The 24770-nt window shown below is 40.5% G+C and overlaps 3 protein-coding genes across 3 annotated transcripts; 1 reads left to right on the forward strand and 2 right to left on the reverse strand.

The window, feature by feature from the left end:
- Window positions 1–5577: 5577 nt before the first annotated feature.
- Window positions 5578–9207, reverse strand: gatd3l (glutamine amidotransferase class 1 domain containing 3, like; the record flags this gene model as incomplete). The annotated part of the gene is made up of 7 exons (XM_083904875.1): window positions 5578–5712; window positions 5827–5992; window positions 6752–6844; window positions 6923–7054; window positions 8327–8440; window positions 8537–8589; window positions 9100–9207. The coding sequence occupies 7 exons, from the start codon at window positions 9205–9207 to the stop codon at window positions 5578–5580; spliced, it is 801 nt and encodes a 266-aa protein (XP_083761001.1).
- A 3328-nt stretch (window positions 9208–12535) lies between these two features.
- tmem127 (transmembrane protein 127) lies at window positions 12536–17456 on the reverse strand. Its single transcript, XM_083904421.1, has 4 exons — window positions 17418–17456; window positions 16362–16698; window positions 16111–16275; window positions 12536–14646 (listed from the first exon to the last, which is right to left on the reverse strand). The coding sequence occupies exons 2-4, from the start codon at window positions 16627–16629 to the stop codon at window positions 14336–14338; spliced, it is 744 nt and encodes a 247-aa protein (XP_083760547.1). The 5' UTR covers window positions 16630–16698; window positions 17418–17456; the 3' UTR covers window positions 12536–14335.
- A 616-nt stretch (window positions 17457–18072) lies between these two features.
- Window positions 18073–24347, forward strand: gle1 (GLE1 RNA export mediator; the record flags this gene model as incomplete). The annotated part of the gene is made up of 15 exons (XM_083905075.1): window positions 18073–18171; window positions 19080–19322; window positions 19413–19571; window positions 19657–19805; window positions 19924–19984; window positions 20087–20344; window positions 20459–20684; window positions 20786–20898; window positions 20996–21208; window positions 21748–21938; window positions 22035–22164; window positions 22266–22370; window positions 22636–22718; window positions 22828–22891; window positions 23529–24347. The coding sequence occupies 15 exons, from the start codon at window positions 18073–18075 to the stop codon at window positions 23595–23597; spliced, it is 2163 nt and encodes a 720-aa protein (XP_083761201.1). The 3' UTR covers window positions 23598–24347.
- Between the last annotated feature and the right edge of the window lie 423 nt (window positions 24348–24770).

The following is a 24770-nucleotide window of genomic DNA, read 5'->3' on the forward strand; positions in this document are numbered from 1 at the left end:
AAACTCTGCGGTCCGCACAGCATAAGTATGTCCCCGTGCCGTCCTCCATTCCTGTCCCACACTACCAACCGTGGCCCGGTTACAGAGGGGAAAACATGAGACCCGTAGAACCCAGGAGGGGCCCTCCGCGGTCCTACCTGCCCAGAGGCATAAGCTGGCCCTCGCCTTATTACCCGCCGTTTCCACCCAGGGAGGGTGAGGGTTATAGGCAGCCAGAGAGGATGATGGGTAGAGCGGGAGAGACCGAGGTCAGGGAAGGAGGCCGGGCCAGTTACGCCAGTCAGAGCAGCGGCAGAGGGAGCGCCGGTTTCTACCAGCGTTCGCTCTCCATCACGCCCACCCTGCTGAGCTCCCCCGAAACCACCGAGGAGGGCGAGCGCCACAGGGCCGAGCTGGAGCCGCGGGAGGGGAGAGCGAAAAGGTGAAAGGGCACCACTGCTGGACAAAAACAGAACCAGACCTAGACTAACGATAGACCAGCAAAGCACCACATTTGGACCATAACGACCAGCACACTGAAGCGTCTTCTCAGCAGACAGATTCATTTATGTTGTCGATTTAATAGTTGATGTAATGATATCAAAACCTGGTACACAAACAACTACACTGTCTCGATTTATAACGTGCAGCCTCGGAGTGCCACAAGGCTCGATTTTAGGACCGATGCTTTTCAGCTTTTACGTTATTGACCTTCCATGACTGTTGAGATAATCGTATATGCCGATGACACTGTGTTGTAAACTCACGGAGGGGAAATTTTACACAAGTTGAAATCGTGGATGTATAATATGAACTGGATAGAGCTCCGCCCCCTTGCTTCCGTTCATACCTATGAAGCTGCTCACCCAGCGCATATGCCAAAAAAGTTTTTGGGAAAATTGCTTTTTGGGGCTCCATGGGGTTTTCTGTTGCAGTACCCACAGTGGCCACCATGTAAAAATTGTCTTTAAGGCAGAGGGGGGGTGGTGCTCTATCCAGTTCATATTATACATCCATGGTTGAAATGCATAACATATCCTGCCTCAAAGGATTATGGGTATGCTCGAAAGCAAATTTTGCTAGAAAGATCTACCCTTCGATACGTCACATCGTCACAGGTCACGTCTCCGTTAAGTCGCATCAGTTTGGATGTTTTTTTTTGTTTTTCCTGTTTCGTGACCGTTCTGTTTATTCCGCACATGTCGTCAGACGGAACACGTCGGTAGACGAGAGTTACGAGTGGGACGCCGCCGACGTCTGCGTGGACCCCGAGGTCCCGGACGCCGCCGGGTTCGATCACGCGCGAGCGAGCTCCCGCAGACGCGGGGGCGAGCTCGGTTGCGTTCAAGCCGCTGGCGTCCAGGACCGGCGGCAGGAAGGTAAGGTCCTCTTTACTTTTTTACGTTTTTTTTCCCCATTCTCATGCGTGATGTTTTGGACGTTGCATGCACGTCACTGCGAGCGTGAAGCTTTGACGACGCGGTTGCTGCATGTGGTCTGCTGCCCTGTGTTCCCCCCCCTGTGTCGTATCGTGACGTGTCCATCCACGCATTTCCTCTCCGCGCCGCCCTCTTCAGGCCCGCCTCCCTCGCTCCGCCCGCCCCCCGCCGCCGCCTACCACGCGGCTCGCTGCCAGTTGGGCCGCTGCCTCAGCGAGTCGCGCTTCAACGCCCTGCGTCAGGAGTACCACGAGCACAGGCGAGCTCAGGAGTCCGTCTGCGTCGCCGGCGGCTACGACTCCGACTCCAGCTCCGCTCTGCTGTAGCGGCACGACTCGGTCCGTTCCTCCGCCCGCCCTCTGACCTCTCACCTCTGACCTCTGACCTCTCCTGTTTCCTGCTGTCACTACTAGCATGTCTGCGTCGTTTCCTTGCCTGCTGCTCTCATCATCATCATCATCTGTGTGTAGTCCAGTTACATCCACGCGGTTCTGTTTTCATTTAAAAACACTCCAATTCTGCTCTGAATACGACGCCCACGTTAGAGAAAATATAGAACATTACCTGATCTGACACCGGAACACGATTTATTCAGACGACTTCCTGTTAGCGCCGACGTTTTTACGACCTTTGTGAAATTAAAATGAGAACTTATTATATTTTGTAGGAATTACTTCTAAAACAAAACGTGTATTTTATTTTGTAAAAATTACTTCTAAATCAAAACGTGTATTTTATTTTGTAAATATTACATCTAATACAAAATATGTATTTTATTTTTGTAAGAATTACTTCTAATTCAAAACGTCTATTTTATTTTGTAAAAATTACTTATAAAACAAAATATGTATTTTATTTTGTAAGAATTACTTCTAATTCAAAATGTGTATTTTATTTTGTAAATATTACATCTAATACAAAATATGTATTTTATTTTTGTAAGAATTACTTCTAATTCAAAACGTCTATTTTATTTTGTAAAAATTACTTATAAAACAAAATATGTATTTTATTTTGTAAGAATTACTTCTAAATCAAAATGTGTATTTTATTTTGTAAAAATTACTTATAAAACAAAATATGTATTTTATTTTGTAAGAATGACTTCCAAATCAAAACGTGTATTTTATTTTGTAAGAATTACTTCCAAATCAAAACGTGCATTTTATTTTGTAAATATTACATCTAATACAAAATATGTATTTTATTTTGTAAGCATTACATCTAATACAAAATATGTATTTTATTTTGAAAGAATTACTACTAAATCAAAACCTGTATTTAATTTTGTAAAAATTACTTCTAAAACAAAACGCGTATTTTATTTTGTAAGAATTACTTCTCAATCAAAACGTGTATTTTATTTTGTAAGAATTACTTGTAAAACAAAACATGTATTTTATTTTGTAAGAATTACTTATAAATCAAAATTGGTATTTTATTTTGTAAAAATTACTTCGAAAACTAAACATGTATTTTATTTTGTAAGAATTACATCTAACACAAAATGTGTATTTTATTTTGAAAGAATTACTTCCAAATCAATATACATATTTTATTTTGTAAAAAATTACATCTATAACAAAACGTGTATTTTATTTTGTAAAAATTACAACTATCATAAAAGATCATAAAATAACATTATATCTCAAATCCTGATTTTTTTTTTTAAACGTTTCCAACAGGAAGTGGTTACTTTCAATCAGGACTTTTAATCTGAAGCTTTGATGAAAAAACAGTGGACGCAGACGTGTGTTTTTAAATGAAAATGTAAACGCTGAATCATTTAAACTCTTTTTGTTTTAAAGGATTTTCCCTAAACTTTGTGTCTCTTGTGTTTTTACAGGTTCATCAAACTCGGAAAATTAAAAAGTTTGAGTAAAAGAAGATCGAGAGAGAGACGTCGGCTTTGTTTTCATCACTGAAACTTTTGTCTGGATTTTCTCTAAATTCACTAACAAACGAAGCCGAGAAGGGAATTTATTTATTTTTCTGTAAAAATCCATCGGGGAAACGAACAAACTTGTATTTGAGGATTTTATTCCGTTTTAAAACCACGACAATCAGACGCGAAGACGGAGATGAAACGATCGAATGGGTTTTTAAACTCCAAACAATTTGTAACTTTAACGACAATTTCGTTTGTGGAGAAAATCACCAACGTTTTCCCGACAAAACGATGCAAAATCCACGTTTTCTATAAAGATAACGGAAAGAAAACTCACACTTCATAACACAAAAAATTTTTTTACTACAACAAATAAAAATAAATAAAAAGACGAGGTGAAAATAAATCATTTAATTCACCGTTAAAGCAAAAAAAAAATTCCCCAAATTTCAATTTCAAAATTGAAAAATCAGCAAACACTGAAAATGATTTTACTGCTCGTTTGTTTTATTTCACGATCGAACGACGAGTTTCTCGCTGCTGATAAACGAGGGTCATGTGATCGCTGAAGACAAACTCACCTGAAATTACACTTTAAAAAATGTGCTTTTTTGAAAACCGAGAACCGACGTTCCAGTTTCGTACGATAAAATCTTACGATGCAATTTGTGACATTTATACAGTTTCAAAATGTTTATTTTTTAAAAGCACAGATTTAAATGAACAAAATGCTCATTTGTTCTGTTACATTTTTCTTAATAAAACACTGATTTTGAAGTTTAATTAAAAAAAAACAAAAAAAAAAACAATTTGATCGTTTTGTACAATTTTATTTTTTCACTTAAATTTTATTTTTATCACAGTATTTTTAAAAATTATATTAATTTTGAAGTTTTTTTTTTTTTTTTTTTTTTAAGATTGGCAATTTAAAAAAAAACTTTAAAATAAATTGCTTTACACATTTTTTATTATCCCAATTTTTTTTTTTTTTTTTAAATATAGATTTTTTTAAAAGTGTAATTTCAAAAAAATGGATTGGCAGGTAAACATTTTGAAAACCTATAACCAACATTACTTTGTACATTTTGATTGTATTGTATAATTTAAAGGTTTAAAAGTGTACAACAGTAACGTCGGTTATATATTGTCACGTGTTAAAATCGTCATTTACGTCACATGACCTTGTTTCATTGATCTCATGAATGAGTGAATGTGAGAAAAGCAGCGGTGAAACGTGTCGTTCACTCCCGAATGAAACAAAATATTTTTTATTTTATTCTAATAATTTAAAAAGAAAGAGTTTATTTTATCGTTTATTTGTCCCTGTTTTTGTCTAACTCGCCCCACGTCGCCTCCTAGTGTTTGTGTACAAATGTCGATATGCTCGTTCAATGTCGTATTTTATAAATTCATCCTTTCATCAGATGTTAATTTTTCCTCCACCGCTGTCAAATCTGTTAAACTGTTTAAAATCGTCTTCATAAAAAAAAAAAAAAAACACCAAATTTTTTGCCTTAAAGTCAAAAAAGCAAAATAAATTTATTGCATGGTGAATATTCATGTGTTCATATTTCCAGGAGTGAGTTACGACGATATGCAACAATGTTTACATGAAAAGTCGCTGATGTGACGACAAAACTGTGAAAACTTTAAAAAAAAAAAAAAACTGTTTTTATATAAAGTTTGTTTTCCTGTTTTTGAGCGAAAATTTCAAAATAAACTGTTTTTTGTAAAGAATCAACTTTAAAAAAAAAAAATGTTTTTATGAAACATTCACGTGGAGCGAGTTTGAGTTTCGGATGTTTTTTTTGTACAAACTGGAGATTTTTTATAAACGTTGACGTGTTTGTCGTTGTCTTTTTTTATGTTTGTATTGAATAAATGGTTTTATTATGAAAGAACCGCACGTGTGTCGCGTTTTTATACACAAATGTCATAAAATTGTAATATTAATTGTTCCTTATTTGTATATTTTATTCCTTGTTTCTGAATTTTTTTTGGTTAAATATTTGCATCCATTTTTGTGTTTTTTTGAACCGATGCTAATTAGCAGTGCGCTAACTCTGGTACAACGTGTCATGTTTGTTCGTTTAAAAAAAAAAACACACAAAAGGACATTTTCTGTCTTTAACTTAAGGATTTATTTAGTTTCTTAGGTCAAACATCGTCACAGTTACAGACTCGTTCTCTCTACGTCAGACTTCCAGGTTCCTTCGGTTCCTTGGATGCTCGGTTCCTCCGGGTTCCTTTCGGGTTCCTCGCGTCTTCGCTTCACTTGTTGACCAGACGCATCACGTGCTTGACCATGTTCCCGATGCCGTCAAAGATGTAGTGATAGTGGAACTCCGTCTCCCACATGAAGGACGGAGTGCTCACCACTTTGTTCTTCTCGTCCACGAAAGCTTCGTAGAGCCCGCCGGAAAAAAAAAAGTCAAGTCAAGGTCGACGTTATTTTAGAACGGGAACATCTACGGTAACTCGACAAACGGATTTTTTGATTTTTTTCGCGTGAAAGGATATGAAAGCTTCGTGGACGTGATGACGAGCTCCCATGTTCTTCACCGCCTGAACCATGTTGGTGTTCGGCCAGTTTCCCCAGCGAGAGCCCTCGTCGCGCTCGTGACCCATGGTGACCTCGATGCTGGGCAGAACGCGACAGGCTAACACCGGCGCCGTGCTGGACAGACTGGAGACAAAACGGCAGCAGAGAGACGGTGAGACGATGTCCAAGGTCAGAGTTTTTAAAGAAAAACGGCAGGAAGTGGCGAGATTCAGGGGTTTAAGTCAAATGTAGAGAATAGCTCATTATTTGGCAGATAGTCTGATGGTGAATGTATAGATTTGCTCATTATTTGGCAGGCAGTCTGATGGTGGATGTCTGGAATAGCTCATTATTTGGCAGTCAGTCAATGTGGTGGGAATATAAAATAGCTCATTATTTGGCAGGCAGTCTGATGGTGGATATATAGAACAGCTCATTATTTGGCAGCTAGTCTGATGGTGACAGTTTAGAATAGCTCATTATTTGGCAGTCAGTCAATGTGGTGGGAATATAGAATAGCTCATTATTTGGCAGCTAGTCTGATGGTGGAAGTTCAGAATAGCTCATTATTTGGCAGGCAGTCTGATGGTAGATGTCTGGAATAGCTCATTATTTGGCAGTCAGTCAATGTGGTGGGAATATAGAATGGCTCATTATTTGACAGGCAGTCTGATGGTGGAAATATAGAACAGCTCATTATTTGACAGGCAGTCTGATGGTGGAAATATAGAACAGCTCGTTATTTGGCAGCTAGTCTGATGGTGGAATTTTAGAATAGCTCAATATTTGACAGTCCGTCTGATGGTGGATGTATGGAATGGCTCATTATTTGGCAGGAAGTTAATGTTTTAACTGTTGTCTTTTATTGGTGAGTGATTGATCAGTGATCGTGTGATTACGAACCCGATAGGTTTACGTGATCGGTGGAAGTCTTTGAGAACTCTCTCCACGTCGCCGTTTAGTTTACAGTCTTTGCCGTCTTTGACGAACGAGGATCTGGAGGGAAACAGAAAAAAAATAAAGTTTGACAGTCGCTGCTTTGTCGTTTTCATCTTCATCTTCCATGTTCCTCACAGGTTCTTGACGATGCCGTGTCCTCCAGGAAAGATGACGGCGTCGAAGCTGTTGACGTCCAGCTTGTTCAGGTCGTGCATCTGCATTTGTCCCTGACCGTGACTGAAGCGAGACGACTCCAGCATCACGTTACTGAGACGGAGACAGAGACACACACGTCTGTCTTTAGAGGACACACTTTAGGAGACACTTTAGAAGACACTTTAGAAGATACTTTAGAAGATACTATAGGAGACACTTTAGAATATACTTTAGAAGACACTTTAGGAGACATTTTAGAAGACACTTTAGAAGATACTATAGGAGACACTTTAGAATATACTTTAGAAGACACTTTAGGAGACATTTTAGAAGACACTTTAGAAGACACTTTAGAAGACACTTCAGGAGACACTTTAGAAGATACTATAGGAGACACTTTAGAAGATACTATAGGAGACACTTTAGAAGACACTTTAGGAGACACTTTAGAAGACACTTTAGAAGACACTTTAGGAGACACTTTAGAAGACACTTTAGGAGACACTTCAGGAGACACTTTAGAAGATACTATAGGAGACACTTTAGAAGATACTATAGGAGACACTTTAGAAGACACTTTAGGAGACACTTTAGAAGACACTTTAGAAGATACTTTAGGAGACACTTTAGAAGATACTATAGGAGACACTTTAGAAGACACTTTAGGAGACACTATAGGAGACACATTAGAAGATACTTTAGAAGACACTTTAGGAGACACTTCAGGAGACACTTTAGAAGATACTATAGGAGACACTTTAGAAGATACTATAGGAGACACTTTAGAAGACACTTTAGGAGACACTTTAGAAGACACTTTAGAAGACACTTTAGAAGACACTTTAGACGACACTTTAGGAGACACTTCAGGAGACACTTTAGAAGATACTATAGGAGACACTTTAGAAGATACTATAGGAGACACTTTAGAAGACACTTTAGGAGACACTTTAGAAGACACTTTAGAAGACACTTTAGGAGACACTTCAGAAGACACATCAGGAGACACTTTAGAAGATACTTCAGGAGACACTTTAGAAGACACTTTAGAAGACACTTTAGGAGACACTTTAGAAGATACTTTAGGAGACACTTCAGGAGACACTTTAGGAGACACTTCAGGAGACACTTTAGAAGATACTTTAGAAGATACTTTAGGAGACACTTTAGGAGATACTTCGGGAGACACTTTAGAGGACACGTATAGCAAAATCAAAATAAACGAGATTTGATTTCATGTTTGATCTTTAAAAAAAACTCAGTGGTCAGTGACCTGTATGTGACCTCTGTGTGACCTCTGCACGACCTCTGTGTGCCCTCAGTGTAACCTCTGCATGACCTCTGCGTGACCTCAGTGTGACCTCTCATGACCTTGTCTCTCACCGGTTGTCTCCGCTCATCGGCTGCTTCTTCATGTGATCCATGACGTTCATCTGCTGCTGATTCGGAGCAAACATCTGGAAGCGAGCGCCGTTTCTGCTCAGGTGATACATGGTGCTGAACAACACACACACACACACACGTAATAATTATTATAATCATCACAACAACAATATCTAATAATAATCATAATAATAATGGCTGTGTACTCACTACACGCCCTCGTGGACGTCAGTCCCGTCCCACCAACCACATCCTGAGAAAACCTGAGGAAACAATGAGATTCAAACTGTATGATGTGTTTTGATTTTTTGTTTTTAACAACAAAATAACAGAAAACATTTTATAAAATCTATTTATCACTGAAGAAAAATGCATTAAACTTCAAAAATCAGAATTTTGATTTCAATCTCAGATTTTTTGTTTTAATGTCAATTCTGGTTCTAATCTTGGAATTTTGTCCAAAAAAACAAAAAACTTTTTCTTTGACTTAAATTTCAGAATTTTGCATTTTTTCCCTCTGTCAAAAAAGTCAGAATTCTGATTTTTAACTTTTTTTTGTCAGAATTTTTGAATCTTAATCTCAGAATGTTGTCCTGGAATAAGGACGTGGTGAAAATTGATGATATTATCTGGTTTCTTTGCTCCATAAAACAAACAAATCATTCAAACTTCACCATTTTTTTAACCAAACGACTAATAATTCATGCAGAAAGTTATGGACGTTCAGTATTGAAGCAGAGATTTGGTTTAAATCCCTGTCGTTTGTCACTCACCACAGCGACGTTCCCTCCGTTGCCATGGTCACCGTGCAGGAGGCAGACGGGCTGACGACGCAGCAGAGTCACAGTGTGTTTGTTGAGCAGAGTTCTGGACGACAACATGGTTCTGATCTTCACTTTGTCTGGAAAACGAGAAGAAAAACTGTGTCTGTGGACGCTGAGAGAGTGTGTGAGTCTGTATATATACACACACACACACACACGCTGTGACGCTGCAGTGTAAGCTGAGTGACCTTTGACCTCAGTCTGAACTTAAACACTGTTTAATTCCGTCTTTATCGACCAGATTAAGTTAAGTTATTTGGCGACAGAGTCTCATTTCCTCTTCCTGTTTAATCACATGATATGAAAATAGTCATTTTTAATGCACATATTCTTATTCATATATGTACACATATCTATGCTTTATTAGTTTAAAATCATATTAAATGACAGAGAAAAGGCGATAAAATCAATTAAAAAAAAAAAAAAAGCTAAATTATGGACAAAATTGTTTAAAAATCTAAATTAAGAATATTTTAGTTTGAAAGCAACTTTATTGAATTTTACCTCAAATATAATGACCTACCATTGTTTTTTTTATTATTATTAAAAATATCATATTTTAGTCATTTTATCTGCATTATATAAAATAGTTTGGATTATTTGTTCATACTATATATTTTTAACATAATTCAGTATTATATTATAATATTTTTTCATTCATCTCTTTTAACATAATGATCAAATTTAAAAAAAAAATTGCATATTTTATTTTATTTTTTACTATATATAGATAATATATTATTTAACCTAATTTTATATTTAAATGAATTTTCATTCATGGATTATATATTTTTTTTTAACATTGACAGTGTGTGTGTGTGTGTGTGTGAGACACTGTCTCTGTCCTCTTAAAGTCCATTAAGTCTTAAGACTCTTACTCGCTGTAATTCCGTGTGACGTCTGGACATTAAATCCACAAATACCTCAGACTGACTTTGAGACGTCAAACTCAATATTCTCTCTCAAACTGCGCTTACTTCCTGCTCCTTTAATGACCTCTCACCACCTCTCACGACCTCTCACCACCTCTCACCACCTCTCATGACCTCTCACCACCTCTCACCACCTCTCACCACCCCTCACGACCTCTCATCACGACCTCTCACCACCTCTCACGACCTCTCACGACCTCTCACGACCTCTCACCACCTCTCACCACCTCTCACCACCTCTCACGACCTCTCACCACCTCTCACCACCTCTCACCACCTCTCACGACCTCTCACCACCTCTCACGACCTCTCACCACCTCTCACGACCTCTCACCACCTCTCACGACCTCTCACCACCTCTCACCACCTCTCACCACCTCTCACGACCTCTCACCACCTCTCACCACCTCTCACCACCTCTCACCACCTCTCACGTCTCACCACCTCTCACCACCTCTCACCACCTCTCACGACCTCTCACGACCTCTCACCACCTCACCACCTCTCACCACCTCTCATGACCTCTCACGACCTCTCACCACCTCTCACGACCTCTCACCACCTCTCACGACCTCTCACCACCTCTCACCACCTCTCACCACCTCTCACCACCTCTCATGACCTCTCACGACCTCTCACCACCTCACCACCTCTCACCACCTCTCATGACCTCTCACGACCTCTCACCACCTCTCACCACCTCTCACCACCTCTCACGACCTCTCACCACCTCTCACCACCTCTCACCACCTCTCACGACCTCTCACCACCTCTCACCACCTCTCACGACCTCTCACCACCTCTCACCACCTCTCACCACCTCTCACCACCTCTCACCACCTCTCACCACCTCTCACGACCTCTCACCACCTCTCACGACCTCTCACCACCTCTCACGACCTCTCACCACCTCTCACCACCTCTCACAACCTCTCACCACCTCTCACGACCTCTCACCACCTCTCACCACCTCTCACGACCTCTCACCACCTCTCACCACCTCTCACCACCTCTCACGACCTCTCACGACCTCTCACCACCTCTCACGACCTCTCACGACCTCTCACCACCTCTCACCACCTCTCACGTCTCACCACCTCTCACCACCTCTCACCACCTCTCATGACCTCTCACGACCTCTCACCACCTCACCACCTCTCACCACCTCTCACGACCTCTCACGACCTCTCACCACCTCTCACGACCTCTCACGACCTCTCACCACCTCTCACGACCTCTCACCACCTCTCACCACCTCTCACCACCTCTCACCACCTCTCACGACCTCTCACCACCTCTCACGTCTCACCACCTCTCACCACCTCTCACGTCTCACCACCTCTCACGTCTCACCACCTCTCACCACCTCTCACGACCTCTCACCACGTCTCACCACCTCTCACCACCTCTCACGTCTCACGACCTCTCACCACCTCTCACCACCTCTCACGACCTCTCACCACCTCTCACGACCTCTCACGACCTCTCACGACCTCTCACGACCTCTCACGACCTCTCACGACCTCTCACCAATCTCACGACCTCTCACGACCTCTCACCACCTCTCACGACCTCTCACCACCTCTCACCACCTCTCACCACCTCTCATGACCTCTCACCACCTCTCACCACCTCTCACGACCTCTCACGACCTCTCACCACCTCTCACCACCTCTCACCACCTCTCACCACCTCTCACGACCTCTCACGACCTCTCACGACCTCTCACGACCTCTCACCAATCTCACGACCTCTCACGACCTCTCACCACCTCTCACGACCTCTCACCACCTCTCACCACCTCTCACGACCTCTCACCACCTCTCACCACCTCTCATGACCTCTCACCACCTCTCACCACCTCTCACCACCTCTCACGACCTCTCACGACCTCTCACGACCTCTCACGACCTCTCACCACCTCTCACCACCTCTCACCACCTCTCACCACCTCTCACGACCTCTCACGACCTCTCACCACCTCTCACCTCCTCTCACCACCTCTCACGACCTCTCACGACCTCTCACCACCTCTCACGACCTCTCACCATTACGTAATGTCCGATTATTACGTAATGAAGTGACATATTTTGTAACAATCAGATTTTGTAACTATACATAGAATTTTGTAACTATAAATAGAATTTGTAACTATACGTAGAATTTGTAACTATACGTAGAATTTTGTAATTATATGTAGAATTTGTAACTATACATAGAATTTGTAACTACTAAGAATTTTGTAACTATACGTAGATTTTTGTAACTATACATAGAATTTTGTAACTATAAGTAGAATTTTGTAACTATAAGCAGAATTTGCAACTATACATAAAACTTGTGTCAATCTTATTTAAGTCAGTGTTAAATAATAAATAATCTGTGTTAAATCATCATCATAAAATTTGGCATTTACTTTATTATGATCACTTTTTTTTCTTTTTTAAGTATAAACGTTTAATATTTACATTCTGGTGATGAAAAGTCGCGTCAGTGACAGTTTAAGAAAAAACAAAACAAAACTGAACAAATCACAAGCAGAAAAAAACAACAACATGAAGAAGAATCAGTGCGTCATTTTAATCCTGACAGTTTAAACAAAAATGTTCCTGCCAGGATTAACACACACACACACACACGTGCACAGCAAACACACACACACACACATATGGAATCCACAAAGAGACTTTAAATCTCACTCTAACTCTAAACACATGATCCTGTTTTTGTTTTTCCTTTTTTAAAAAACAACACAAATGTGCCACATCATCATCATCATCATCATCATATTTTTTTTTACTGGGACAATTTTTTAAAAATGAAATAAGACTGAACCAGTGACAGCCAAGAAATGAAGACACGGCACAAAACGTCTACGTCATAAATAATAAACGGTCAATTTTTATATTTTTATGTATAAAGAAAATCCTTCCTTCTTTTTTTTAAACAGTTAAACGTCTAAGGAGGAAAAACTGGATTTGTAGTGTTTGGCAAAAACGAGCGTCAATATTTCACTTTTTAAGTCTTTTTTTTTTTTTAAATCAGGACAAAACCAGAAAACACAGCAAATATAAGTTTAGTTTGAACTAAATCAGGTTTTTCTTAGGCAGCGCTAATATACAGGTGTTGATTTCACTGCATTAAAAGTTTGGGCTAAAATAAATTTCAAATATTCGCCATAAAACAATTTCCCACAAGAAAATGGCAGCAATTTCTTAATTAATTAACAAATTAATTAATTAATTAATTAACAATTCCCCACCAAAAAATGGCAGGAATTTCTGTAATTAATTAACAAATTAATGAATTAACAATTTCACAATTTCCCACCAAAAAATGGCTGTCATTTCTGTAATTAATAAATTAATTTATTAACTATTTCACACCAAAAAATGGCAGTAATTTCTGTAATTAATTAATTAAATTACTTAATTTTTTTTTATTTATTTATTTATTAATTAATTTAAAAAAGACTACATTTTCTGTGTTGACCGATGCAAAATTGTGACTTTATGCCTGTTAAATGTGTATATAATGTTAAGGATGGCAACTGCAACAATTTTGAAGTTAAAAAAAAAAAATTAAAACCAGTTTCTTTGATTTTTGAGCTTCTTAAATGTGAATATTTTCTAGTTTCTTTGAGAACATCAACGCATTTACTGTGTTTTCTGGTTGAAATCTGATAGAGAAAATAACTCTAAATGACCGTGAAAACATTGTTAAAACAAGAAATCTAAAAGTTGGACTAAGACCTTTTCACGCTCAGTGAAATTAAACCACACACACACACACACACACACACACACACACAGAGAAAAGAACTCCATCCACGTCCAAAGAAGAGCTTGAGTAAACGTCATTGATCGGTGTCTGCGGCCGCTTCATTGATTATTGGTGACGAGTCCAGTCAGGTTTACATGTAATTGACTGAGATCCTAAAAAGCCATTTACATGCAAATTACAAATAAAAATTCAGTGGTTAAAGAAAGAAAAAAAGAGGAGGAAAATAATCTATTTCTTTTTTCTTTTTTTTTTTATCCGTCGCCGCTTAAGAAAAGCTTTCATGCGCCGTCGCTCGGACAGTTTCTGCTCACGTCGTCGTCTTCACAGAGAGGATCTTTGAAATGTTTTTGCTCATCAAAGCCAAAAAAGCCGTGCTGAGAAAGAGAGAGAGAGGGAGGAGGGAGGGAGGAGGGATGCGATGGAGAGAGAGAAAGCGAGCGCTCGCGGCGTTGTTGTCGTTTTTTTTCCGTTTACGGCGTGTACGCGGGCGGCGGCTGGAACTGGTTGGCGACGTCGTAGTCGGCGGGAAAAGTCTCGCTGCTGTCCTCCATCTCCGACAGCAGCTCCAGCGCCTGCTCCTCCTCCTCGGTGGGGTAGTGGCGCAGCAGGTTGGCGGCGGTGGCGAGGATGGAGGCGCCGCCCGCGCCCGCCACCAGGTAGAAGCTGATGGCGAACGTGACGTATATGAGCGAGCCGTGGTACTTTTTGTGCTGCTGCTGCAGAGACAGGATGAGCTCCGACGCCCAGTAGCAGAAGCCGATCACGGTGGCGCACTGTAACACTGACGAGAGACCAGACACATGTTGTAACAATATGTAGAATTTGTAACTAAAGGTAGAATTTGTAAGTATACATAGAATTTTGTAACCTAAAGTAGAATTTTGTAACAATACGTAGAATTTGTAACTACACGTAGAATTTTGTGACTATATCTGGAATTTGTAACTATACGTAGATTTTGTAACTATACGTAGATTTTGTAACTATAGGTAGAATTTTGTAACCTAAAGTAGAATTTGTAACTATAAGTAGAATTTTGTAACAATACGTAGAATTGTGTAACTATACGTAGAATTTGTAACTATAAGTAGATTTTGTAACTATACGTAGAATTTGTAACATACGTAGAATTTGAAACTTTACGTAGAATTTTTAACTATAAGAAGAATTTGTAACTATACGTAGATTTTGTAACTATACGTAGAATTTGTAACATACGTAGAATTTGAAACTATACGTAGAATTTTTAACTATAGGTAGAATTTGTAACTATACGTAGAATTTGTAACAATATGTAGAATTTGTAACTATACATAGAATTTGTAACTATAAGTAGAATTTGAAACTATAGGTAGAATTTGTAACAATATGTAGAATGTGTAACTATACGTAGAATTTGTATCTATAGGTAGAACTTGTGACTATAAATGTAAACTGTAAATCACGAATGTGATCATGACAGAATAAATCTGTTTATTTTCTTCTTTATCTTCACTGTTAGACAGAATTTTCCAACAGGAAACTGAAGTTTGTAAACCGCTCACTCTCCCACACCAAACCCCATAGAGAAAATCAGTGATTTTAGCTCGCGGGGACACAGGAGCTGCTGGTCTACTGCTGCCTCGTGTGGTCACTTTGTGTCACTGAGGTAAATCTAAATTATTTTTTTCAAAAGCCGAATTGACAAAATAAGACATTTGAAGTTAGTGATGGAGGCAGCAGTGGATCAACAACTCCTGTGTGCTGTAATGTTAAAATCACTGATTTTCTCTATGGGGTTTGGTGTGGGAGAGTGAGTGGATTTTTACACCTAGAAAACAACAATTTTAGCCCCTTAACGAAAGACGTATTGAATGAAATCTACGTCAGTTTAAGTCTACGACGTCTACGTGACATGTTCACGTCTTTATCTCACTGTTAGACAACAGGAAACTGTAGTTTGTAAACCACTCACTCTCCCACACCAAACCCCATAGGGGAAACCAGTGATTTTAACATCACAGCACACAGGAGTTGTTGATCCACTGCTGCCTCCATCACTACTTAACGACTTAACTTAGTGACCACACGAGGCAGCAGTAGACCAGCAGCTCAGCTCCTGTGTTCCCTGCGAGCCAAAATCACTGATTTTCTCTATGAGGTTTGGTGTGGGAGAGACACAAAGTCCCAATAACTCATATTGGCACACTTCAACAAAAAAAACCTGAACTTTGTTGCTAAGTATATAAATAATAATAATAAATACCTGTGAGAATATGTGCAAATGCGTATCTGCGCGTTATCTTTAGCGCGGGGTGTTTGGGTCCGAACACGTCCAGGAGGAAGGCGGTCAGGCTGCACAGGATGCCCAGGAAGCAGAAGGCGGCGATGACTCGCATCAGCAGGACAGTCTGAGGATTCACACAGTAATCTGAGAGAGAAAGAAAGAGAGAGAGAGTTACTGCTGAGCTCCACCAGAATTATTCTGACCGTTATTCTGCTGCTGCCGGTTCCCACCGTCCAGAAGCTTTGGGTCGATGTAGCCCAGGACGTCGGCCACGCCCAGCTCCTGCCTCGGACAGGTGCCCCCGTGCACGCGGAGCCACGCCGGTTCTGCCAGGGCCGTGCACAGCGCCGTGATGGACAGAGCTCCGGGCAGAGCCGACACCAGACTCCGCTCCGGCTGCTTGGGCAGGGAGGTTCCCGCTCTCCTCCTCCTGCTGGAGCCGCCGCCGCTGCTGCCGCCGCCGCCGCCAGGAGCCGCAGAACCCGGTGGAGCGTACATTCTCGACGACACACAGAGATAACCTGTATTTATTCAAGTGAGAGCAGGGCTCTCATTCACAACGCTGTCCTGTGAAAAAAACAGACAAAGGATTACACAAAATAAAATAAAACAACATAAATACACGACATCAGACGAACGAGGGAAAGAGCAGTCATTTCTAAGGATATTATGGTGTGACATTCATTCCAAATAATGTTATTAACTAGATATAATGCGTTTCATTTATTTTTATATAGCAAAAGTCATATGTCATCACACTATTATTGCATGTTTACACAATATTGTGTTGTCTGAATATTAATATGATTGTAATGTACTTCCTACACATGTATATTATTGTTTATATTCATATTTTCCTCTGACTTCGAACATCTGCCGCTGCTCAACTACAATAGAAAGCTGTTAGCCCCCCACAGCTAACGATGCTAGCAGCGCTTTGTCCACTTTGACATCCACTGTTTCGGAACAAAGTGTGACATTACAGCTCCGCGTCACTTCTATAAACATGTCTGAGTGCATAAATGACGGGAACGCGGTGGATATTGTGACGTTTAATGACCCTTTCAGGCCTTTTCGTGACTGTCTGTTCTTCTGTTGTTAGCGTCTGAAGCTAGCTCACGGCTAACGCCGAAACATCGCCGGTTACCAGGCAACAATGAACAAAACTCAGGCGAATTCAGTCACATCGAACGCGCCGAATGATCTAGAAGCGCGGTGCGCTGAAAACGTAACGTTCGGTTTGTTAGAAACACAAATACAAGATCGATAATAAATAAAGAGCTTACGCTGGCTTCCTGTAAAACACCAACTTCCTTGTTCACAACATTCTTCTTCGCGGATTCATTTGGCTGCAGTCTGAACGCGAGGTGGGTGCGTGCTGCCACCTGCCGGTGACACGTCAAAACACAAATAAACAGCGCTCAGTGATCCAGATTAATAAAAGATGGATTGATTTTGTCACAGCAAAAATAAAATAAATAATAATAATTAAGAATACACGACTTACTAACTATACAAACATTGCAATTGTTACAAAATAACGAAATATAAAAGGAAATAAAAATAAGAAAATGTGACACGTGTGGAATGGAGAACTGCAAATGACATTACAATAAATAAATACAGAAATAATAATAAATGATGATGATGATGTATTTGTTTCTGTATTTTTTCTGTTGTTTTACTTATTAATGTTTTCCTTTATTCATTCATATATGTATTCTTTTATTGATTAATTTATTTATTATAATGCAATTTATATTGCTCCATACATGTGTTGTGGTGCTTGTGTAAATTATCTTGCTTTGATAAATGTGCGACCGGAACTATAGAGCCGCTGCGTTGTTTCCAGTCGGACAGCAGTTTAACGTTGACCCCAGAGCTTCGAATCTGCGGCGTCAGTTACTCAGAAGTTGATAATATTATTATCTTTCTGTCGCCATGCCGAGTGAAAGTTTACGATGGGAAACTTTAGAGGCGTTAAAAAACTCACCGAAGGGGAAAATCACATTTGATCCGCACTGGTCCGAACGAGACGAGGTGAGTTTCAATGGTCCGGGTGAAGTTAGCATGTGAGCTAATGTTAGCCACATTCATCTATATCCATTTACGTCATGTTAGCATAGTTTCGCATTTGGACAACTTTTAAAAACAAAACAAGCACTGAAACAAAAAAACGGCGATTAATATATCTAAATAATTTAAGTGTATTCATGAATATAAACCGTGTGCAGTTCCCAGCGTTATAAATATACACTGTGTAGTCTCGAATTACAGCAACAACAGACTATATAAAATATGTAATATGAACATTAAAAAGGCCTTAATCCAGAATATATTTATTTATTTTGTTGATTTATTTAACAGGGACAGTGCACATTGATTAATATTGCTGTAAACATGCACCAGAGTTATTAGTAAGAAGGCTGTAGTCCCTGGACAGATGTTCTTATTCAACCGTAAAAGTATAATACATTATTAAAGTTAACAGAATTGCAACAATAAAGACATATTGTTATATAATATACAAACATTAACTGTGAAGTTAACGTTTTTAAAAGACGGATTAAAAGCAGGAGTCAAGCACCAATTGAAAATAACTGCAGAAATATTAACGCTCAGGCCACAACTACAATGTTTACATACACGTTTAATGAGAGTTATAGGCAGAAGAAATATAAAACAAAGCAGCAAAAAGGCGAGGGTTTAAGAGTTTAAAATGTGTAGTGTAGAAGGAAACCTGGAAATGATGATCTTCTCATACGTCTTGATTTGTCCTAAAACTACATACGATTCAGTCTGAATGATCCCTCTGTTTTATGGAGCAAAGAAACCAGAAATTATTCACATTTCAGAAGTGGACAAATCAGAGAAACTTTATTTAATTCTTCAAAAAAAGAAACACAACGTTTCTCTGTGTACACACTCTTGTCTATTTGCTCTCGCAGAACATCATGGTTGGCTGTAAAGAGACCATCTGCCTGTCCTCGCACTCCGGGATCTTACTGGAGCGTCTCAGCTCCTCGTCCCTGCAGAAGTCCTTCTGTCTGGACTCCATCTCTGGATACTCCAGTCCTGGCCTGAGCGAGGAGATCCCGGCCTCGGTTTCCTCCACGGGTTCAGTTTCTGACAACAACAGATGGCAAAACACGCTTTCTAATGGTTTATCTGGAAGCACAGAGCACGAGCAGGCAAGTTTTTACACTGTATATACGCTGATGTGATATATTATAAAATGTATAATCAAACCCTGATCATTTCTGTTTCGTTTTTTTCCTCAGATTGTCAGCGACGAGGTCAAGGATGAAGATCCAGACTTGGACGTCGGTGAGGTTTCCAGTCCTGCGTCGTCGTCCGCCATTTCCCTGCTGTCGCCCAAAGCCATGGAGGTGGCAGGACGCATCATCAAGTTTGAGGAGGAGCATCGAGAAAAGGCCAAGGTCAGACGCAGTGACCTCTCTGTGGGTGTGATTAATAAGGTGTAATCTAACACCTGAATCTCTGCTCTCTTGCCTGAACGTTCAGATGGCGCTCAGGCGGCGACAGGAGCTGCAGGAGAAGCTTGTGGCGGCGGCGGCAACGTCCGAGTCGGAGCAGTTGAAGCGTTTTGAGGAGTTCATGGAGCTGAAGCAGCGGCAGGAGTTTCAGAGCATGCGCGACATGATGGAGAGAGAGTAAGAGCCGTTTAGTTTTCATTTATTTAGGCAACTGGACTTCTGTTAGGTTCTTAAAGAGGTTCCTCCCTGTGATCATGAGATGTGAACCATCTGGTTTTTGTTTTTCTCTCTCCAGAACCAAAGAGAGCATCGGGCGCCAAGAGAAGCTAAAGGAGGAGCAGCGATACAGAATGAAGGTACGATCTTCACATGAACTCCACAATAAGTCTTTTTATAGGTCTGAAAACTCTTCACAGTCCTGAGATCCGTTCATCTGAATTCATTTTCTCCATCGTCAGATCCTGAACCTGCGGGTGCGGGAGGCGGAGCAACAGCGGCAGCGCGAGGCCGAGCTGGAGCGGCAGCGGCAGACGGAGGGTAAGGAGAGGCTCCGCAACCTCAACACCATCCAGGAGGAGGTCCTGCAGCTCAACCTGCTGCTGGAGCCCACCACTCAGACCAGGAGTGACCTGCCTCCCTCCAGCCTCAGCTCCTACAGCAGCCGAGGGAACCAGCTGTGCTCGCAGGTGTCTGAGGTGGTGAGGAAGACCACCGAGGTCAGTCTGGAAGCTGTCGAAGCCACGCTGGTTCTGCTAGTTCTTGTTTTCTCTTTTTCCTTCCTCCCATCTTTTTCTTCTCGTGACCTTTGACCCCCCGTGTCTGCGTTCCAGGGAGCGTTCCCCAGCGTGGAGGACATGACCGTGGCCGAGCGAGCGCTCCACGAGATGCGGGCGCTGATCAGGCTCATGCAAGAGGCGGTCGCCAGGGTTCACGAGGACAAGAAGAAGAAGGAGCAGCAGGAGGAGGACGCTCGCAGGAAGCAGGCGGAGCTTCAGGTGCAGCAGGAGGAGCAGAAGAAGGCGGAGCAGGCGGCCAAAGAGAAGGCACAGAGGAGAGGTGAATATCTGACTGCTTTTATATGACAGTAATTAGCACTTTTAACAAAATAAATTGTGTTTTTTGCTCAGTAACTAATCACACTGATCGTTCTCCTGCAGGTCTGCAGAACAGCGCTGAAGACAGCACTTTGAAATGGTACAAGAACCTGCAGGAATCGGCCGCTCGCTGCGCCGCGTCCTTCGAAAGCCTCAGCACTCCCAAAGACAACACGGTGAGTTTCACCGTCTCTGCGTCCACGCTTTCCCACTGGTGTCTGCGTGAGGTTCAGCTGCTGATCTTGACTCACGTGTTCTCTTCCCTCGACACAGACGAAGAGGCTAAAGCTGGAGCTCCAGAAAGCGGCGACCATCCCCGTCAGTCAAATCGCCAGCGACTCGGGATCACAGCTGCGGGAGATCTTCGACAAGATGGACAAGCTGCTGTCGGGACAGGCGGTGGTGTCCAGCGGCAAGTCTGTGTCCACCTCCCAGCATCCTCAGGGGCTGGAGTTCATCAGCTACAAACTGGCCGAGAAGTTTGTCGTAAGTTTATTTAATGTTAAAAGATAATATATCAGCTGGAATAGTCTGATTTTTTTTTCTCAAAATGTAATTTTTTTTCCTCAAAATTGTAATTTTTTTCTCAACAATTTTCATTTTTTTTCTCAAATTTTCATTTTTTTCTCAACAATTTTTTATTTTTTCTCTCAAAAATTTTCATTTTTTCTCTCAAAAATTTTTCTCTAGAATTTTATTCTAGAATTTTTTTTTTCTCAAAAATTAAAAAAAAAAAATCTCATACATTTTAAAAAAGAATTCTCAAAAATTGTAAAAAAAAAACTCAAATCTCAAAAAAAATCTCAAAAAAAAAAAAAAATTATCTCAAAAATTTTCATTTTTTCTTAAAAAATAATAATAATAAAAAAAAAATCTCAAACATTTTCAATAAAGAATTCTCAAAAATTGTAAAAAAAAAATCTCAAAAATTAAAAAATTTTCCTCAAAATGTTCATTTCTTTCTCTAAATCTGTTGTAGTCATTGGAAAGAACATTTCTAAGTGACCCTAAACTTTTCTGCACAGAAACAAGGAGAGGAGGAGGTGGCGTCGCATCACGAGGCAGCGTTCCCCATCGCCGTGGTGGCGTCGGGCGTGTGGGAGCGCCACCCTCGGGTGGGAGACCTCATCCTCGCCCACCTGCACAGGAAGTGTCCGTACGCCGTCCCGCATTACCCTCCGATGAAGGAGGGGACGTCTGTGGAGGATTATCAGAGGTGAGCGTCTGCTCTTCACTGTGACGTCACACACACTCTCTCAGAGACACACACACACACATCCACTCATCTCTCTTCACCCCCCCCCCCCCTCAGGATTCTTGGTTACCGCGTGGACGACGGCGGAATGGAAGGTCAGGACAGTTTCTTGAAGAGGATGTCCGGGATGATACGACTTTACGCCGCCGTGATCCAGCTACGGTGGCCCTACGGCGCCAAACAAGGGGTAAAAAAAAAAGCGTAATTAAAGCTACTGTACCTTTTAATCTTCTTGTTTATGCAGTTGTTTTTAATACTGTTCTAACTTGTTTTGTTTGTTTATCTCAGCCTCTTCCTCACGGTCTGAACCACGGATGGCGTTGGTTAGCTCAGATGTTGAACATGGAGCCTCTGGCCGACATCACAGCAACGCTGCTCTTTGACTTTTTGGAGGTTAGTCCGCTTCTTCTTCTTCTTCTTCTTGGGTCTAGTTTGTTGTTGTTATTGTTAATAACTCGCATGTAAACATTTCAAGTTTGTAAAATGCATCTGTGAAGTTTCACGTTACTTTACGCACTTTATGAACAACAGCAGCAGCAGCTGAAACACAGTGCTGTACACCAGAGACATGTTTAACACAAAAGTGGCTGTTGGCAAGTTGCGATGTGACAGCAGGTGGCGCTGTGGAGCTGACTCGGCATTTGTTGTCGTCCCTCAGGTCTGCGGTCACGCTCTGATGAAACAGTATCAGGCTCAGTTCTGGAAACTCCTGCTGCTCGTCAAAGAGGAATATTTCCCCAGGTAAAAAAAAAAAACTCTGACCGGTGACCGTCACACACTCGCATCCGGGTAACACTCACCTGTTTATAACTGTGTGTGTGTGTGTGTGACTGTGTGTGTGTGTGTGCAGGATCGAGGCGGTGACCAGCAGCGGTCAGATGGGCTCAGTCATCCGACTCAAACAGTTTCTGGAGGTTTGAAATTCATCTCTACGACATTTTAAGTGACAGTTCAGCAGTTTTTATGTGTGGTTTCTGATTCAGAGCTGGAGCCGACTGTGCTGTGAGCGCCCCCTGCTGCTCGAGATACAGGGACACAAGAAAAAAAATGATTTGAGCCTCTTAAAAAAAGACATTTATGTGATAAAAATCTGTGTCAAATTAAGTCTATGAAGACAAATTTGAAGATAGAGACACAGAAACACAACATTCCACTCTATTTTCACCTGAATGATGTAAATTGTAAACTTATTACAGTCGGGATGTTTATTTATTGATTAGTAAATCAGTCGCTGAGCATTTTTGATGACGAATGAATTGATTTGAGTCCTTTTTTGAATAATAAAAGCAAGAACTTTGCTTTTCCAGTGTCTTAAATGTGAATATTTACAAGGTTTTTTTTGGCTCAAATCAGTTTTGTGTGGTTTTAGACAAAATAAGACATTTGAGAACATCTTCAATTAACAGAAAATACACTTTGTGTCACCAAAGCTGCGACTTTGTGAATAAATATGAATAAAAATAGTATTTTAGTTATTATTCATTCACACGGTAAATCTCATCTTCTGCAGTTTTTGCTGATTGTGTTTGTTTCTCCTCTTTTTTTCCGCAGACGTCGCTGCACAGTCGACAGATCCCTCCTCCCAAAGGTCAGCTGACCTCCACCTTCTGGAGGTCGTGAGGGGTTGCGGCGAAAAGAGACGTTTAGACGTCTGATCACGAGGACGCCGTCGCGTCGCCGTCGTCCTTCAGAGAGTCGAACCTTTTGTTTGACAGAAGGAAAGTGAACAATAATGAGTTTTTTTCAGTCACTACAGGACGAAAGTCTCTGAAAATACTGGACGTTTTTATTTGTTTACTGTGTTTTTGTTTTTTTTAAAAAATCCACCGTGTGGACACGAAAGTTTGAGGTTTGTTCAAAGGCGACGTGACTTTACTGCGACAGACGTTACGAAAACTGCGTGCTTTTATTGTGAAAACCCGCCGAGATCCTTCTTGTTCCTGTCGTCGTTAATCTGCAGAATAATGCAGTTGTTCTCAAATGTGACATCTCTAAACCAAATATTCATGAAATTAAAACCTCGAGAAGATCTTTTTTTAAAAATCACGTCTTGGTTTGTTTTGTTTTTTTGAATTTGAATTTGAAAGATAAAAAAAAAATGAATGGTTTTAGGAACATCAGGTGTTTTTAATCACTTTTATGTCCGTTTCAGACACTTCCAAAAGTAGGAAAATGTCAAATATAATATAAATACAACACTTAAGAAGTAACAAATGAAAGAATACTTCAAGAATACTCAGACACATAATTATACAGAAAAAAACTGCATGAAACATTACAATAATAATGTATAAAGTATATTTATACATTATAGCTGTATAGGGAATATAGAATGAATTATTCCAATAAAGTGTAAATAAAAAATAAGGATATAAACACGACTGTAGGTAGAATTAGGAATAAATTGTGCGAATATTAAAAAAAATAAATAAAGTGATAAACAATGATGAAAGTGTCCGTGTCCTGTTGTGTGTGTGTGTGGTTTATGTAAAGCCGCGAGGGATTAAAAGAGTTTTCTCATTATTGAAGCCAAAAACTTGTAAATTATTATAATTATCACTGAATTTTCTAGTTCTTCTTCAGCGTCAAACATCTTCTTCGTCATCGTCACACGTTTGTGAAACAATGAGAAAAATGTTGGAGGATGTTTGTTTTGAACCAGATCGGTGAGTAACGGCAAGTCTTTCATCATCCGAGTCTGTTGTTTACTCACTTTGTCTGTCTGTCTGTCGCAACACTGGCAATGGGTTTTACACAGGATTTTTACACAGGTTTTACACAGATTTTAGACAT

The sequence above is a fragment of the Microchirus variegatus genome (genome assembly GCF_963457635.1).
Source record: "Microchirus variegatus genome assembly, chromosome: 18".
Classification (NCBI taxonomy): domain Eukaryota; kingdom Metazoa; phylum Chordata; class Actinopteri; order Pleuronectiformes; family Soleidae; genus Microchirus; species Microchirus variegatus.

What these genes read in the sequence shown, in the direction of transcription:
- tmem127 (XM_083904421.1), bottom strand. Translation starts at nt 16,629, where the DNA reads ATGTACGCTCCACCGGGTTCTGCGGCTCCTGGCGGCGGCGGCGGCAGC. An exon ending in CGACCCAAAGCTTCTGGACG is followed by an intron (nt 16,276 to 16,361) that starts GTGGGAACCGGC and finishes TTTCTCTCTCAG; the next exon opens with ATTACTGTGTGAATCCTCAG. An exon ending in ATTTGCACATATTCTCACAG is followed by an intron (nt 14,647 to 16,110) that starts GTATTTATTATT and finishes GTCTCTCGTCAG; the next exon opens with TGTTACAGTGCGCCACCGTG.